General features: G+C 39.7%; 1 protein-coding gene across 1 annotated transcript in view; it reads left to right on the top strand.

The window, feature by feature from the left end:
* Positions 1-704: 704 nt before the first annotated feature.
* Positions 705-19,808, top strand: part of CATSPERE (catsper channel auxiliary subunit epsilon) — a 422,009-nt gene continuing 402,905 nt past the window's right edge. Inside the window, exons 1-2 of the mRNA XM_082341607.1 lie at positions 705-832; positions 6,688-6,736. Of these exons, the coding sequence (XP_082197733.1) occupies positions 768-832; positions 6,688-6,736 (114 nt within the window). The 5' untranslated portion in view covers positions 705-767. The remainder of the gene's footprint in view (positions 833-6,687; positions 6,737-19,808) is intronic.

Here is a 19,808-nt window from a genome sequence, read left to right as displayed (position 1 = left end):
TTTAAATTTTACCTATTTTATTTTTGGCTCTTCGTTGCTGCACGTGGGCTTTCTCTAGTTGCAGCTAGCGGGGCCTTCTCTTGTCGCGGAGCACGGGACTCTGGGCACGAGGGCTTCAGTAGTTGTGGCTTGCGGGCTCTAGAGCGCAGGCTCAGTAGTTGTGGTGCACAGGCTTAGTTGCTCTGCAGCATGTGGGATCTTCCCGGACCAGGGCTCAAACCCGTTTTCCCTGCATTGGCAGGCGGATTCTTAACCATTGAGCAACCAGGGAAGCCCCCTCTGTTCACCTTTAAAATCACTTATGGAGTGCCTGCTCCCTGGAAAGTACTGCCAGATATGTAACAGCTATTGCAATGATTATATACTGTCACAAGAAAGATTTGGGCTAAAAGATACACTAACTTAAAAGTTTCACCTTCACCCTGTCAGTTCGGATTTTCAGTGGTCAGTTTAAGTGGTTCTGCTATTTCATTCCAAAAAAGCATAGCTCCGCTTTGCCGAAAATCTGATTTACGCTTTCGCGTCCAGCAGCTAACTTTCTGACGCTTGGGGAGCCCCGGCCTCAGCGCGCGCTTGCGCGCATGCGCGCGCACCCTCGCCTCTCCAGGGGCGGCTGGCGCGCGGGCGCACACGCCCTCGCCTCGCGTTGAGCGTCCGACCCCAGCCCCCGGCGCGGGCACCGAGCACCTCCAGCCACCGGCTTCCGCGGGAGCGCGCGGACTGGCGGGCGCGCCGGGCTGTTGGGTGGCTGCGAACCGGCGCCAGCCATGTCAGCCTCAGGAGTGGCGGTGCTGCTGTCTTGGCTGAGTTGTTGCGGCTCGGCTCTGTGGAGGTAAAGAGACGCCAGTCGCGGGCAAGGGGGGCGCCCCTGGGGCCGGACAGGCGGGGACCCACCCCGGCGCCTCAGCGTCCCGGGGCCAGGCGCTCTTGTAGACCACAGCCTGGTCTCCCAGTTCCCCCAACACCAGCCCCGGCTCCCCCCGCCCCTTCCGAGAGTTTTCAGTGAATGAGGGCGGGAAATGAGGGCACGCTGTTAGGACTTGGCTGTCTCCTCAAGTTCCCGCCGTAGGGTCGCGGTACCTTCACGTCGCCATCCCCTGGACCCCACTGTACCCTTTTGCCAGAGGGAAGAGAAGCACAGGAGAACCAAAAAGTGTCCACCAGAAATGGCGGGGGCGGGGCGGGGGGTGCGGGCGCTTCACTAGGGTAACAGGGTAGTTGATGGTTTACGTTAGGTAGTTGTGGTTGAATGATTTGTAAGAGAGTGCTTTATAATATACACTCTACAAACGTAAGGGTATGTAATTCCCGCATAAAGTGGGTCGATTTGGGGAAGGAAAACTTTAAAGTTCTGAGAGATCCTCCATGCAAGTTTGCTTTTTGGTCAACATTAGGTGACTACTGGATTGGAAAGTGTATCAAAATATTTTAGATTTTCAACACAGGTTAAAATACAGATGATTAACCAGAAAAATCAGATTTTGCGAATATTCTGTTTAATGGAGGCTTTGCTATAACAGTTATTATTACCTTCTAACATTAAGATGTAAGGATACCCACAATAAATCAAACTATTATAGAGGTTTCAGAAGGAAGGAATCCATGGCATCTCAATGGACAGATGGAGAGTTCAAATAGAGTGAGAGTAGCCGTTGGAAAGGATTATTGAAGTACTGAGAAAAAGTAAAAACGTAGCATTCTGACAAAACTTTGTAAACCTTCATTTTCTTCTTTATAAAATGATGATGATTAAACCTGTCTCATGTGGTTGTTGTGAGGCTTGAATACAATGATATATTTCAAGCTCTCAACACATGCCTGTATCAATAAATTATGGTAGCTGATATTATTCAGGTTCACCTGTGAACCTAGGCAGTTTATAACGTTTGTTATGTTGTACACCAGAAGTCATCAACTTTAGCATAAAGGACCAGATATTAAATATTTTAGGCTTTTCAGTCAATGCAGTCTATATTTTAGCCACTCAACTCTGCTATTGTAGGGGACAGCATACACCAACAATAGTAAACAAAGGGCTTGGCTGTGTGCAAATACAAATCCGTTTACAAAAACAGATGGGATTTGACCCAAAGAACGTAGTTTGCCAACTCCTGGTGTACATTCGTAATTAAGGAAATGCTAAATTTCAATTAGAGGTTAGAGAAGACAAAAATGGTATTTTTTTGTCATGGTAGTCACAGATTCCCTGAATTTTAGTTCTTAATAAGGTGTGCTTTTAAAGGACAAGATTTCTTAAACTTAATATAATGAATTGTATTTTATTGTTAGCCTTTGGGGGGTGGGGGAGTTGAGAATTCCAGGGTAGATGTTTTATTTAAGAAATATTTCCCTGCTCCGAGGTCTTAGAGGTATTTACTTAAAATTTCTACCAATGTTACTGAACTTGTGTCTGCTGGCTGGTGCGCAGTAAATCCAATCTACTGACACTGGGTTGTGGTGAAGGAAAGTTCAGCATTTATTGCAGGTACAAGGAGGCAATAAATGCTCAAGACCTGAACTCACCAATGGACTTCAGGGAAGGGTTTTTAAAGACGGTTTGAGGGTGAGAGACTCAGGGTATATGATTAGCTTGTGCACAATTCTCTTATTGGTTGTTGGTGAAGTAACAGGGTAGTATTTTGGGAATCTCAGTCATCAGCCTTCTGGTTCCAACCAATCTGGAGTCTATGTACTGGTGGTGAGCATGCAGTTAACCTCTTCCTTCTGGTGGGGGTTTTAGTGTCTGCAAAACAACTCAGGAATGTGCATCAGGCACTGTTATCTATATCCTTCAGGGAGGCACTAAAGATTTTGTGACTGCTATATGGCTGATCTATTATTTAAATTGTTACCAGCTCTTGTAGCCCAACTGCTGTTGTTTGTTACTTCGTGTTCACATTCTTTCATTAATGCTTGAGCCAGCCTTTTGAGACTCAGGGGAGGCATGGGAGACTAAAGCTTTTCTATAAGCAAGAGGCAAGTAGAGTATGTAGGGGGGAGAAGTCTGTCCCAGGAAGGCCCCATAGGGTCCTGCTTGGTTACACTAAGAGTATTAACATTTGGTTTTTGATATTTCTTATCCCAATGGAGTTGGTTTTCTTAAATGATCTAAGGTAGGAATGCAGTTCCTTCTTTTTCCTTGTGGATCCAGATCTATTTTTCACCTCCATTTTCCTCAATTGATCTGACATATCACCTCTGTCCTATACAAAACTTCCATATGGACATATGCCTACTCTGAGTTTACTATTCTGCTCTGTTCCATTGGTCAGTTTGTCTATTGATGCATCAATAACACAATGTTTTAAGTCATCATATCTAGTAGGGCAAGTCTTCCCTATTCTTTTTGAGAAGAGTTCTGATCATTCTTGGACTTTTACACTTTAACATAAGTTTTAGAATCAGATTGTCAAGTACTATGAAAAACTCAGGATTTTGCTTGGAGTTGCAGTGAATCTGTTTCTATAGATGGGAAGAAATGACATCTATATGAATATTAAATCTTCCTATTCAATGAGCATTGTGTATCTCTATTTAGATCTTCTGTAGAAATGGGTTCTGTTTCCTCCTTTTCAATCTTAATTTATTTTTCTTATCGTATTGGCTAAGGCCTCCAACACAGTGTTGAATAGACATGGTAATAGTGGCATCCTTCTCTCATTCCAAATTTTTAAGGGGATGGTACTAATTGCCATCTAGGATATTGTTTGCTCTAGGTGTTCTGTAGATGGTTTTTATCGTGGTTAAGAAACTTTCTTCGCATTTCTTCTTTAGTAAATTTTTTAAATTATGAATTTATATGAAATTTTATTATTTTTTTTACCTATTGAAACAATTGTGTTTTATTCCCTCTTTAAAATGTGTGGTGAGTTTCATTTGTAGAGTTTTCTAATAAAATCATCTTTGCATACATAAGATAAGTGCAACTTGGTCATGGTTTATTATCTCTTTATACTTTGTTGTATTCAATTTGTAAATATTTTCTTTAGGATTTTTATGTCTATATTTTTCTTTTTCATAATGTCTTAGGTTGGTTTTGATATCAGTGTTACACTAGCTTTACAAAATGAGTTGGAGAGTATTATCTCTTTTTCAGTTCTTTGGAAAAATTTGTATAGGATTAGGATAACTTTTCCTTGAATGTTGTGATTGGACTCATATGTTAAACCCCTGAGCGTAAGTGTTTTAGTGTAGATTTTAAAGTACCACTTCAAATCATTTAATGTCTTGTCAGAAGCTTGTCTGTTTTACCTATCTTTGTGTTTTTGTTTTCTATTTTATTGATTTCTGTTTTCATTTTTCTCCCTTTTATTTTCATTAGGCTTATTCTGATATTTTTTCTCAAATATCTTAAGCCAGACATTTAGCTCACAGTTTTTGGTCTTTATTCTTTTCTAATATGGCATTTAAAGGTATTAATACCCCATATAGTACTCCTTTGCTGTATCCCATAAGAAATGATATGTAATCATTTCATTATCATTCACTTCTAGACATTTTTAACTATAATCACTATTTCTTCTATAACCCTCGAATTATTTAGAAGTTTGTTTTTTATTCCAAATATGTAAATATTTGATTATATTTTTGTTAATAACTTCTCCATTAATTGTACTATAATCATAGAGCAGGATCCACATGATACCTATTCTTTGAAATTTGTTGAGACTTGCTTTATGTCCTAATAGATGATCAGTTATTCTAAATGTTCCATATGCACTTGAAAAGAATATGTTTTCTCATGCTCTACTATTCTGTTGGGTCACACTTATAATGGATTGATCTTCTTTGTCCCTGAAAACACTTTTAGTCTCAAAGTCTTTTTTTCTGTTAGATTAATATATCCAGTGGGGGTTGGACTTTCTTTGGGAATCCTGTGCTTCCTGCAATATGTGGTTGTCCCACATGAATGATTTAGCATATGCTTCTGTCAGATGCCCAAGAGTATGACCTATTGAAGACCAATTCCAGGACAGATATAGTAGGATGAATAAGGGGTTTGAGAGAAAATGGTTTACCCAAAGAATATATTTTTTAGGCTGGATAGAGAGAAAAAGTGAAGTCAGGAAGGGACTTATCTCCTAGGAGATGAAGGAAGGGGTAAAAGTCAAGAATTCTCTTTGATTTTGAAGAACTGGTAGAGTGGGAATACACTAGAGAGAATAAGAAAGGTACATTTTTGGAGTCCCAGAGTGAGATGACACTGTCCTTTTCATTAAAAAATTGTCCTAGCACATGGGCCATCTGCACACCCACACCTTTGATCATTCCAGATCCATTTCCAACAGTAACACAGTAAATATTTGACATAATTAAGGAAGCAGGAATGAGAAGGTGTTATTATAGTTGTCTGTGATGAAGTTAATAAATTAAATACGACTCCTTTAGCTACTGTTCCCTCCATAACCTGTACCCAGCCTTAGTAGGAGTTGGAAGCTGATAAAGGATAAGGTGGGGAAAAGGGCTTGTCAGAGAAGGTAGTTTTATTATTTAGCTACCAGGTTTCATTCACAAATTGCCCAGGTTAACTTTGTAAATTAAAATACAAAATTTTTCACTTGTATTTTTCTCTTTCCTAAGGTTTCTGTCTTTCTTACTATAGTGAAAGAGGTCTTAGATTCATAAGTGGGAGGTGGTTCATACTTACTTGAAAAGAGACCTTTGATGAAAGTATATTCCATTTTAATTTATAGGGATATATAAAAATACATTAAAATGTTTTTATATTTGATCTGCAATCTGCATATAGATAAAATATGTTTCATTATAAATAATAAAATATATTGCATTATGTGACTGACATCTATTAAAAGAGTTACATAGTGATATCCCAGCAATTCCACATACAAATACACACAGAAATTGCCTCTGATTTAAGATTTTAAGGATGGAGCAATTCCAGTGGCAATTAAGTGTGTAATGTAGACATGGAATAGATTACTGAAGCAAAGGGAAGGTAAAGGGAATTTCAAGATGATGCTTTATGATAGCCACTGGCCTTATCTGGCTTTTGAGCACTCGAAATGTGGCTAGTCAAAATTGAGATGTTTTGTTAGTGTAGTATATACACCAGATTTCAAAGACTTAGTACCAAAAAAAAGAATACTTTTGAATAAAATATATTATTAGAAGCAATATCACTTGTTTTTTCTCACTTTTTTAATGTGGCTACTAGAAAACCTTCAATTCCATAGGTGGTTCACATTATATTTTTATTGGAGAGTGGATAAATCATATAGACAGAAATTAAAGTACTCTGAATTATAGCGAGAAATGATAATGAACAAGGACTCATAGAAATTTGCTCTTTACTTCATTGCTTCAAATAAGAAATACTGTTTTTTTGATTTTCAATCTTTATTCATTTTATTTTAACTCAGTTTACAGGTGAAGGAGTTAAAGCCAATATTCTTCAACAGTTTTTATTCTAAAACAAAAACAAGATGTAAAAGTATTTACTTTTTGCTATAGTGTCTTCAGATACTGAGCAACCTTGAGCGCACCTTGAGTTATGGGTAGATGTTGCTGATATTCCCAGTTTTAGCCCCGACTATACTTTCTAAGAAGGTGCTTGGGCAGAAATGTAAAGCTCATGGCAGCTCAGGCATGCTCTGACCAAGTATAGAATCCCTTTTATTTGGGGGAGAAATTAGTTTTAGTATTCATATTTGACATTTTCCTCTGCAGGTATTCCAGTAACAGCCCAAACTACCACATTTTTAGTACCAGAAGTACCGTAAGTGTTTACTTTTTAAAACTATAATTATTAATTTTTTTGACTTCACAGCAGAGAGCAAAGTTAATCATACTCAGTGATACAGCACAGTGTCATTCTTTTATTTTTATTTTATTTCCTCATCCTATATATCTTCCTAATATAAATTCCCCCTCCAATAAATGTCTTTAAATATGTATTTAGCAAAAATAGGTAGTGTTGTTTTGAGTGTTTTTGTGATTCAACATTCACAAAACGGTGTTATGATACAGATAGGATGACCATGCAGTATATTGTTAAACTACTGAGAATTAAAGATAGTGCTATTAACAGTTATGCTGGGACAATAGGTATAAATCGGAACTGTCTAGACAAACCAGGATGCGTGGTCACCCAAGCTATAGACTTCCCTCTCTACATTACTTTTTAAATTCAACATTGTCTAGTTCATTTCTTCTTAATGCCGCCTGATTACTAGTGTGTGTGTATATTATTTATCTATTCCACCCCCTAATGATGGATGAATGGCTTCCTACCACCACAAAAAACATTGTGATGAATGCCCTTCTACATGTCCTTTTATGAATCTGTGCAATAATTTTTCAGCTATGGTTGGTAGGACATAGGGAAACAGACACCTAACTTAACTAAATTCTGCAAGATTTTTTCCAAAATGGCAATCACAATTTATATTCTTACCCAGTGAACATCTTCACCAGAATTTGGTATTATTGAATTTCCCATTTTTTTAACCAATCTCATTACTACATAGTAATAGTTTACTGCTGTTGTTATTTTCAATTCTCTGATGACTAGTGATTTTGAGCATCATTTCTCATATTTATGCAGGATTCTCCTGTGAATTGCCTTTTCATTTTTCATTTTTGCCCATTTTCCACTTAATTTTCTGCCCTTTTCTCGTTACAGAGCATTGTCTACGTTCCACTCTATGTATTAGTCAAATGTTGATTTTAAATATTTTAGTTATCATTTCCTAGCCTCTCATCTACTCATCTAACCATTGACTTTGTCCATGGATACTTTATTTTTTAAAAAGATGACTTTTGTTGAGCCATCCCCTCCCTTATTTGATGTTACAGTTTATACTTTTTTGGAATTTTATTTAAGAAAAAATTTTGCCTACCCTGCGTTGCAAAGATTTTTATCCTACATTTTCTTTTATATGATTTATATTTTTACTTTTCAAATAAAGGTCATAAGTAATATCTGGAGTCCACCTTGTATATAATATAAGGTAGACATTTACATTACTTTCTCCATAGAATGAACCAGCATGTATTTAAAAATTTATTGTTTCCTTATTATTTTTTCTGGTATCATCTTTGTTTTATATATGGATGTGTTGAGTTCTGAACTTCTTTTCTATTGGTAGATTTGACTGATCCTCTCTGCAACATGTTTCATGTAGTTGGAGTTTCAATTCTGTATATTATTCCCTTGAATTAACATACAACAATATATATATATCATTCTACTCTAGATAAACAATCAGTTTTTTCCATTTTTAGTCTATGTGATTAGGGCTGCTATGAACATTCTTATGCCTATTTTCTGCTTAACATATGGATGTATTTCTGCTGGGTGTATACCTAGGTGTGGAATTGATAAGTCATAAGGCATGTGCATATGTTCAGCTTTAGTAGATGGTGCCAAAAGATTTTACAAAGTAATTGTATCAGTTTACATTCATATTCTATTTACAGATATTGTTATATTTACATTATTCAAAACACGGCAAAAGGAATCTATGTAAACTATATTTCCTTTTTTTAATTTTTATTTTATATTGGAGTGGAGCTGATTAACAATGTTGTGTTAGTTTCAGGTGTACAGCAAAGTGATTCAGTTATACATATACATGTATCTATTCTTTTTCAAATTCTTTTCCCATTTAGGTTATTAAAACTATATTTCCTTTTAAAATGTGCATTTGTCTTAAAATTTATTGCTATCCATTTCTTTATAATCTTTGCATATCACTTAAATTTCTATTTGTAGTTATTTTATTTCTCTAATATTATTTGTTTATGTACTTCATCTTTTTTTCTTGAAGAACTTTGTTATATGATTGACCATTTTATTAATCTTTTTTTAAATCACCCTTTTTCTTTTCTACTGTTCCTTTATTACTTTTATATAGGTGACAGAAATGTTTCATCTTTAATTGATAATTGGTCCCCAAAACAATAAAGTTATGTCATTGCAGAAATGCAGATTAGGAGCCAGAGTTTGATTATCAGAGCAGAAGTTAGATAAAAGTCAAGAGAGTAGATGATAAAACCAGCGGTATTGTGCTTGCTTGAAAGTAATAGTCAGAGAAAGAAAGAAAATATTAAGTATGCATAATACTTCAGGGATTAAGTAGTCCATGAATCTTCTTGATGGAAAGCATTTTAAAAAGTCCCTCCCCACCTTTTTGCTTTTCCTGAAATTTCAGCATGAGGATTGGCACACATGAAGGCGCTCTTAGGGAACATACACTGTTGGATACTGTCTTTGCACTCTCCCTCTGCCTCATTACAGTTCATTGGTATTTCTGATATAGGAGCTTGTACACTCATCTGGAGCCCTGATTTTTGTGGCTGCTGCCCTGGAATCACCACAGATTGCCTGTGTCTGGTGGCCAGTGGGGCTTATATGCTTGCAATCCCACAGGACAGTATATATTTGCACACTTTAAAAGCTGCTGCCTGAGGATCTGGATGCTAATCAGCATGAATCTAGGTGCTGACAGATTCTCCCCTTTGGGACACTGACAGGTCTTGGCACATCCTCAACTACTAGGAGCTATTAAAAATAAAATAGGCTGCTTGGACAATCACAAAGAGAGATAACCAAGAGCTAAGGCAGGGTTGAACAGTAGGCTCATCTCCTACACAAGGCCATGCCTTCAAGACTGGGAGAGATGGTAGTTCCATCTACTGTAGAAATCAACAAAGAGTCAAGGAAAATGAAATAACAGAGGAATATGTTCCAAACAAAAGAATAAGATAAAACCTTAGGGGAAAAAAAAAAACCTTAAAGAAATGGAGATAAGTAATTTACCTGATAATGGTTGGGGAGAGGAATAAAGATGGCAGAGTAGAAGGATGTGGAACTCACCTCCTCCCACAAATGCATCAAAAATACATCTACATTGGAACAGTTCTCACACAATACCTACTGAACACTAGCAGAAGACCTCAAAAACCTGAAAGGACAAGAAAGATCTCCACATAACCAGGTAGGATGAAAGGAAAAACAAAAGAGGAAGTGGGACAGGACTGGCACCCCTGGGAGCTGTGAAAAAGGAAAGGTTCCTGCACCCTGGGAAGCCCCCTCCCTGGTGGGGAGATCAGCCAGGACAGAAAGGGTGCTTCACATGCTCAGAGGAGAGTGCATCAACTGGTTTGTGGCAGGCAGAACAGAGACCTACACAGATGGTCGTGCCACCACCCTGCATGCCCCAGCCTGAGACACGCATCCACTGGTATGGGTGGGGACTGGGTGCTGAAACTCAGGTTTTAGAGGACTGGTGTTGGCTGTGTGGAGAAGACAGCCTGAAGGGGCTGGAGTGTATTACAGCCACAACCAGGGCTGTTTGCGGAAGAAGCCCGGGCCTACCTAGAAACAAAGCTCCATTGTTAAGTGGTGCACAAAGGGAGGAGTGGGGTTGCCATAGCAGCCTCTTTCTCCTGGCACCAGCCCCCACCTCCATGCACCAGCCTCCACCTCCTTGGGCTCCAGGAGTGCATGCTCCATCCACCACCTCAGGAGGCTCCTGCCTAGCAGACTCCTACTCCCTTGCCGCTGCCAGGTCAGGCTCGCAAGCCCCAGCCACCACCTTGGTGGGCTCACGCCTAAGCAGGCTCTGGCACCAGCTGCCACCTTGGCAGGCTCCGGGAGCAGGCCAGTGGGTTGCCCACATGCAGAGGCTGGGCTGAAATCATAGTTGAGCCCCAGGGCTGTGTGACTTAGGAAGTAGGGCTGGAATCTCTCCCCGTGGCTATGTGAGCCCCTGATTTACACCTCCACCATCGGCTTTGTAAATTCAGCGCCTGTAGGACATCCGAGCAGACAATGGGTGCTCCCATGGCTGGGATGGGTCTGGTCTTAGCAACTGTGGGCTTTGTGGGTGCATGCACATGGGGGCTGACCCAGGTCAGGATCTGGGCTGCCTCCATAGCTTGCACAGCAGGTCCAGGTGCATGACTACTCCAGTCCTGGCACCTGACTTAAGTGGATCAGTGCTGGTGGCCTTGTGAAAACAATGCCTGAGAGGCATGAGGGCTGATTGCCGGCATGTCCATGGTTGAGGCGGGGCTGAGCGCAGTGCCAACAACTGTGTACTTTGTGAGCCTGCACAACGGGCGAAAGGTGACACAACAGAGCACACTCACCAGTGAACAGCTCTGGCAGAAGAATATTCAGTGGCTCCTCTCCCAGTGAGAGCACTCCAATCCCACATACCATGCACTGCAGTTCAGAAACGCAGCTCAGAAATGGATCTGGGGCTTCTATTCCTAAAACTAAGGAGCAGACCTTGCCCCTGACAGGGCAGTGACAACCACAGAGCAAAGAGGAGGACCTGCTCAACATCCAGTGCAGGCTCTGGCCACCACAACACCAGTCATACCTCCTATCAAGGGGATAACAGCCAGCACACACCAAGGAAAGAGGCGGCAGGCATCCATACTCAAAACAGCACTTGCACCAAAAATGTTAAACCCATACAGTCTACACAAGGGACGCTCCCACATAAAAATAGCCCTCCAAGACCACAGTGGATATTGTTTCTCCTAAATTCATAGAGCAAGAGAAATATAAGTAAAATGAAGAAGCAGAGGAACCACTCCAAATTAAAAGATCAAGGGAATTCCCCTGAAAGAACAAACTATGAAACAGCCCTTTTCAGTCTAATAGACACTGAGTTCAAAAAGGAGATAATGAAAATGCTGAAGGAATTAAGAAGGGCTATTGATAGATATGCAGGTTACTGTAAAAAGAAAGTCGAAACTATAAAAAGGAACTAGGAAAAATTAGAGAACTCATTTGCCAAGATAAAAGCTGAGCTAAAGGCAATGAATAGCAGAATGAATAAGGCAACAGAACTAATAAGTGATCTGGAAGATTAAATAATGGAAATCACACAATCAGAACAGCAGACAGAAAACCAAGTGAAAAAAAAAAAAAAGAAAGCAATATAAAAGACCTATGGGATAATATAGAGCATGCCAATCTATGCGTAATGGGGATCCCAGAAGGAGAAGAAAGAGAAAGGGGAATTGAAAATGTATTTGAAGAAATTATGGCTGAAAACTCCCCACACCTAAAGAAGGAAACATATCCAGGTACAGGAAGCACAGAGGGTCCTGAACAAGATGAACCCAAACAGACCTACACCAAGACATATTATAATTAAAATGGCAAAAGTTAAAGAGAGGATTCTAAAGCCAGCAAGATAAAACCACAGAGTTAATTACAAGGGAACCCCCATAGGCTATCAGCTGATTTCTTTACAGAAAAGTTGTGGGCCAGAAGGGAGTGGCAAGGCATATTCAAAGTCCTAAAAGGGAAAAATCTGTAACCTAGGATACTCTGCCCAGCAAGATTATCATTTAGAATAGAAGGAGAAATAAAGAATTTCTCAGAGGGGAGCTTCCAGGTGGCAGAAGAGTAAGACGTGGAGATCATCTTCCTCTCCACAAATACATCAGAGATACACCTACATGTGGAACGGCTCCTATAGAACACCTACTGAACGCTGGCAGAAGACCTCAGACCTCCCAAAAGGCAAGAAACTCCCCATGTACCTGGGTAGGGCAAAAGAAAAAATAAAAAACAGAGACAAAAGAATAGGGATGGGACCTACACCACCGGGAGGGAGCTGTGAAGGAGGAAAGGTTTCCACACACTAGGAAGCCCCTTCATGGGCAGACACTGTGGGATGGAGGGGGGGAGCTTTGGAGCCACAGAGGAGAGCGCAGCAACAGGGGTGCAGAGGGCAAAGCGGAGAGATTCCCCCACAGAGGATCGGTGCCGACCAGCACTCAACAGCCCAAGAGGCTTGTCTGCTCACCCACCGGGGTGGGCGGGGGCTGGGAGCTGAGGCTCGGGCTTCAGTTGGATCCCAGGGAGAGGACTGGGGTTGGCTGCATGAACACAGCCTGAAGGGGGCTAGTATGCCATGGCTAGCTGGGAGGGAGTCTGGGAAAAAGTCTGGACCTGCCGAAGAGGCAACAGACTTTTTCTTCCCTCTTTGTTTCCTGGTGCACGAGGAGAGGGGATTAAGAGCGCTGCTTAAAGGAGCTCCAGAGATGGGCGCGAGCCGCGGCTATCAGCGTGGACCACAGAGATGGGCATGGGACTCTAAGGCTGCTGCTGCTGCCACCAAGAAGCCTGTGTGCAAGCACAGGTCACTCTCCACACCTCCACTCCTGGGAGACTGTGCAGCCCGACACTGCCAGGGTCCCGTGATCCAGGGACAACTTCCCTGGGAGAACACACGGCACACCTCCAGCTGTTGCAACGTCATGCCGGCCTCCGCAGGCTTGCCTGGCATCCGTACCTCCCTCCCCCTGGCCTGAGTGAGCCAGAGCCCCCGAATCAGCTGCTCCTTTAACCACATCCTGTCTGAGCGAAGAACAGATGCCCTCAGGCGACCTACACGCAGAGGCGGGTGCAAATCCAAAGCTGAATCGCGGGAGCTGTGCGAACAAAGAAGAGAAAGGGAAATTTCTTCCAGCAGCCTCAGGAGCAGCGGATTGAATCTCCACAATCAACTTGATGTACCCTGCATCTGTGGAATACCTGAATAGACAACGAATCATCCCAAGTTGAGGAGATGGACTTTGGGAGCAAAAGATAAATTTTTTTTCCCTTTTTTTCTTTTTGTGAGTGTGTATGTGTATGCATCAGTGTGTGATTTTGTCTGTATAGCTTTGCTTTTACCATTTGTCCTAGGGTTCTATCCGTCCGTTTTTTTGTTTTTTACTTTAAAGAATTTTTTTCTTAATAATTATTTTTTATTTTAATAACTTTATTTTATATTATTTTATTTCATTTTATCCCTTCCCTTCCTTCCTTCCTTCCTTTCTTTCTTTCTTTCTTTCTTTCGTTCATTCGTTTTTTCTCCCTTTTATTCTGAGCCATGTGGATGAAAGGCTCTTGGTGCTCCAGCCAGGCATCAGCTCTGTGCCTCTGAGGTAGGAGAGCCAACGTCAGGACACTGGTCCACAAGAGACCTCCCAGCTCCACGTAATATCAAACGGCGAAAATCTCCCAGAGATCTCCATCTGAACGCCAAGACCCGGCTTCACTCAACGACCAGCAAGCTACAGTGCTGGACACCCTATGGCAAACAACTACCAAGACAGGAACACAACCCCAGCCATTAGCAGAGAGGCTGCCTAAAATCATAATAGGGCCATAGACACCCCAAAACACACCACCAGACGTGGACCTGCCCATCAGAAAGACAAGATCCAGCCTCATCCACCAGAACACAGGCACTAGTCCCCTCCACCAGGAAGCCTACACAACCCACTGAACCAACCTTAGCCACTGGGGACAGACACCAAAAAAAAAGGGAACTACGAACCTGCAGCCTGCGAAAAGGAGACCCCAAACACAATAAGTTAAGCAAAATGAGAAGACAGAAAAACACAGCAGAAGAAGGAGCAAGGTAAAAACCCACCAGACCAAACAAATGAAGAGGAAATAGGCAGTCTACCTGAAAAAGAATTCAGAATAATGATAGTAAAGGTGATTCAAAATCTTGGAAATAGAATAGAGAAAATACAAGAAATGTTAAACAAGGACCTAGAAGAACTAAAGAGCAAACAAACAATGATGAACACAATACAGGAAATTAAAAATTCTCTAGAAGGGATCAATAGCAGAATAACTGAGGCAGAAGAACGGATAAGTGACCTGGAAGATAAAATAGTGGAAATAACTACTGCAGAGCAGAATAAAGAAAAAACAATGAAAAGAACTGAGGACAGTCTCAGAGACCTCTGGGAAAACATTAAACGCACCAACATTCGAATTATAGGGGTCCCAGAAGAAGAAGAGAAAAAGAAAGGGACTGAGAAAATATTTGAAGGGATTATAGTTGAAAACGTCCCTAATATGGGAAAATAAATAGTTAATCAAGTCCAGGAAGCACAAAGAGTCCCATACAGGAGAAATCCAAGGAGAAACACGCCAAGACACTTATTAATCAAACTATCAAAAATTAAATACAAAGAAAAAATATTAAAAGCAGCAAGGGAAAAACAACAAATAACACACAAGGGAATCCCCGTAAGGTTAACAGCTGATCTTTCAACAGAAACTCTGCAAGCCAGAAAGGAGTGGCAGGACATTTTTAAAGTGATGAAGGAGAAAACCTTACAACCAAAATTACTCTACCCAGCAAGGATCTCATTCATATTTGATGGAGAAATTAAAACCTTTACAGACAAGCAAAAGATAAGAGAATTCAGCACCACCAAACCAGCTTTACAACAAATGCTAAAAGAACTTCTCTAGGCAGGAAACGCAAGAGAAGGAAAAGACCTACAATAACAAACCCAAGACAATTAAGAAAATGGGAATAGGAACATACATATCGATAATTACCTTAAATGTAAATGGATTAAATGCTCCAACCAAAAGACATAGACTGGCTGAATGGATACTAAAACAAGATCCATATATATGCTGTCTACAAGAGACCCACTTCAGACCTAGGGACACATACAGACTGAAAGTGAGGGGATGGAAAAAGATATTCCAGGCAAATGGAAATCAAAAGAAAGCTGGAGTAGCAATTCTCATATCAGGCGAAATAGACTTTAAAATAAAGACTATTACAAGACACAAGGAAGGACACTACATAATGATCAAGGGATCGATCCAAGAAGAAGATATAACAATTGTAAATATTTATGCACCCAACATAGGAGCACCTCAATGCATAAGGCAAATACTAACAGCTATAAAAGGGGAAATCGACAGTAACACAATCATAGTAGGGGACTTTAACACACCACCTTCACCAATGGACAGATCATCCAAAATGAAAATAAATAAGGGAACACAACCTTTAAATGATACATTAAACAAGATGGACTTAATTGATATTTATAGGACATTCCATCCAAAAACAACAGAATACCCTTTCTTCTCAAGTGTCCATGGAACATTCTCCAGGAAAGATCATATCTTGGGTCACAAATCAAGCCTTGGTAAATTTAAGAAAATTGAAATCGTATCAAGTACCTTTTCCGACCACAATGCTGTGAGACTAGATATCAATTACAGGAAAAAATCTGTAAAAAATACAAGCACATGGAGGCTAAACAATACACTACTTAATAACCAAGAGATCACTGAAGAAATCAAAGAGGAAATAAAAAAATACCTAGAAACAAATGACAATGAAAACACGATGACCGAATACCTATGGGATGCAGCAAAAGCAGTGCGAAGAGGGAAGTTTATAGCAATACAATTCTACCTTAAGAAACAAGAAACATCTCAAATAACCTAACCTTACACCTAAAGCAATTAAAGAAAGAAGAACAAAAAAACCCCAAAGTTAGCAGAAGGAAAGAAATTATAAAGATCAGATCAGAAATAAATGAAAAAGAAATGAAGGAAACGACAGCAAAGATCAATAAAACTAAAAGCTTGTTCTTTGAGAAGATAAACAAAATTGATAAGCCATTAGCCAGACTCATCAAGAAAAAAAGGGAGAAGACTCAAATCAATAAAATTAGAAATGAAAATGGAGAAGTAACAACTGACACTGCAGAAGTACAAAGGATCATGAGAGATTACTACAAGCAACTCTATGCCAAAGAAATGGAAAACCTGGAAGAAATGGACAAATTCTTAGAAATGCACAACCTTCCGAGACTGAACCCGGAAGAAATAGAAAATATGAACAGACCAATCACAAGCACTGAAATTGAGACTGTGATTAAAAGTCTTCCAACAAACAAAAACCCAGGACCAGATGGCTGTATAGGCGAATTCTATCAAACATTTAGAGAAGAGCTAACACCTATCCTTCTCAAACTCTTCCAAAATATAGCAGAGGGAGGAACTCTCCCAAACTCTTTCTATGAGGCCACCATCACCCTGATACCAAAACCAGACAAAGATGTCACGAAGAAAGGAAACTACAGGCCAATATCACTGATGAACATAGATGCAAAAATCCTCAACAAAATATTAGCAAACAGAATCCAACAACACATTAAAAGGATCATACACCATGATCAAGTGGAGTTTATCCCAGGAATGCAAGGATTCTTCAATATACGCAAATCAATCGATGTGATACACCATAGTAACAACTTGAGGGTGAAAACCCATATGATCATCTCAATCGATGCAGAGAAAGTTTTCGACAAAATTCAACACCCATTTATGATAAAAATCCTGCAGAAAGTAGGCATAGAGGGAACTTTCCTCAACATTATAAAGGCCATATATGACAAACCCACAGCCAACATTGTTCTCAATGGTGAAAAACTGAAACCATTTCCACTAAGATCAGGAACAAGACAAGGTTGCCTACTCTCAGCACTATTATTTAACAGTTTTGGAAGTTTTAGCCACAGCAATCAGAGAAGAAAAAGAAAAGGAATCCAAATCGGAAAAGAAGAAGTAAAGCTGTCACTGTTTGCAGATGACATTATACTATACATAGAGAATCCTAAAGATGCTACCAGAAAACTACTAGAGCTAATCAATGAATTTGGTAAAGTAGTAGAATACAAAATTAATGCACAGAAATCTCTTGCATTCCTATACACTAATGATGAAAAATCTGAAAGTGAAATTAAGAAAACACTCACATTTACCATTGCAACAAAAAGTATAAAATATCTGGGAATAAACCTACCTAAGGAGACAAAAGGCCTGTATGCAGAAAATTATAAGACACTGATGAAAGAAATTAAAGATGATACAAATAGTTGGAGAGATAGACCATGTTCTTGGATTGGAAGAATCAACATTGTGAAAATGACTCTATTACCCAAAGCAATCTACAGATTCAATGCAATCCCTATCAAACTATCACTGGCATTTTTCACAGAACTAGAACAAAAAATTACACAATTTGTATGGAAATGCAAAAGACCCCGAATAGCCAAAGCAATCTTGAGAAAAAGAAACGGAGCTGGAGGAATCAGACTTCCTGACTTCAGCCTATCCTACAAAGCTACAGTAATTAAGACAGTATGGCGCTGACACAAAAACAGAAATATCGATCAGGAACAGGATAGAAAGCCCAGAGATAAACCCACACACCTATGGTCACCTTATGTTTGATAAAGGAGGCAATAATATACAGTGGAGAAAAGACAGCCTCAATAAGTGGTGCTGGGAAAACTGGACAGGTACATGTAAAAGTATGAAATTAGAACACTCCCTAACACCATATACAAAAATAAACTCAAAATGGATTAAAGACCTAAATGTAAGGCCAGACACTATCAAACTCTCAGAGGAAAACATAGGCAGAACACTCCATGACATAAATCACAGTAAGATCCTTTTTGACCCACCTCCTAGAGAAATGGAAATCAAAACAAAAATAAACAAATGGGACCTATTGAAACTTAAAAGCTTTTGCACTGCAAAGGAAACCATAAACAAGACCAAAAGACAACCCCCAGAATGGGACAAAATATTTGCAAATGAAGCAACTGACGAAGGATTAATCTCCAAAATTTACAAGCAGTTCGTGCAGCTCAATATCAAAAAAACAACACAATCCAAAAATGGGCAGAAGCCCTATATAGACATTTCTCCAGAGAAGATATACAGATTGCCAACAAACACATGAAAGAATGCTCAACATCATTAATCATTAGAGAAATGCAAATCAAAACTACCATGAGATATCATCTCACAGCAGTTAGAATGGCCATCATCAAAAAATCTACAAACAGTAAATGCTGGAGAGGGTGTGGAGAAAAGGAAACTCTCTTGCACTGTTGATGGGAATGTAAATTGATACAGCCACTATGGAGAACAGTATGGAGGTTCCTTAGAAAACTAAAAATAGAACTACCATACGACCCAGCAATCCCACTATTGGGCATATAGCCTGAGAAAACCATAATTCATTAAGTGTCATGTACCAAAATGTTCATTGCAGCTCTGTTTACAATAGCCAGGACATGGAAGCATGCTAAGTGTCCATCAACAGATGAATGGGTAAAGAAGATGTGGCACATATATACAATGGAATATTACTCGGCCATAAAAAGAAATGAAATTGAGTTATTTGAAGTGAGGTGGATGGACCTAGAGTCTGTCATACAGAGTGAAATAAGTCAGAAAGAGAAAAACAAATACCATATGCTAACACATATATATGGAATCTAAGGGGAAAAAAAAAGATCATGAAGAACTGAGGGGCAGGACAGGAATAAAGACACAGACCGACTAGAGAATGGACTTGAGGATATGGGGAGGGGGAAGTGTAAGCTGTGACAAAGTGAGAGAGTGGCATGGACATATATACACTACCGAACGTAAAATAGATAGCTAGTGGGCTCGCCTCATAGCACAGGGAGATCAGCTCGGTGCTTTGTGACCACCTCGAGGGGTGGGATAGGGAGGGTAGGAGGGAGGGAGACTGAAGAGGGAAGAGATGTGGGAACATATGTATATGTATAACTGATTCACTTTGTTATAAAGCAGAAACTAACACACCATTGTAAAGCAATTATACTCCAATAAAGATGTTTAAAAAAAAAAGAATTTCTGAGATAACCAAAACTAAAAGAATACAGCAATACTAAACGTATCCTAAAGGAAATATTGAAAGTTCTTCTCTAAATAGAAAAGAAGTAAGAATCAATAGGAAAGAGAAAATCACAATTGGAAAGTAAGTCACTTAAGCCAGTATGCAGATTAAAAAATTTTTAAAAGCTTCTGTGAAAGTGATGATAACCACAATGAACAGCAAACAGATGAACATGAAGATGTAAAAGAGGACATTAAAAATCGTAAAATGATTAGAGGAGAGTAAGAAATTTAATTTTTCTTTCTAGAACGTGTTTGAGGCTATATGACTACCAGT

The sequence above is a fragment of the Balaenoptera borealis genome, assembly GCF_965194805.1.
Source record: "Balaenoptera borealis genome assembly, chromosome: 1".
Taxonomy (NCBI): Eukaryota; Metazoa; Chordata; class Mammalia; order Artiodactyla; family Balaenopteridae; genus Balaenoptera; species Balaenoptera borealis.
This window is presented reverse-complemented; position numbering and strand designations above follow the sequence as displayed.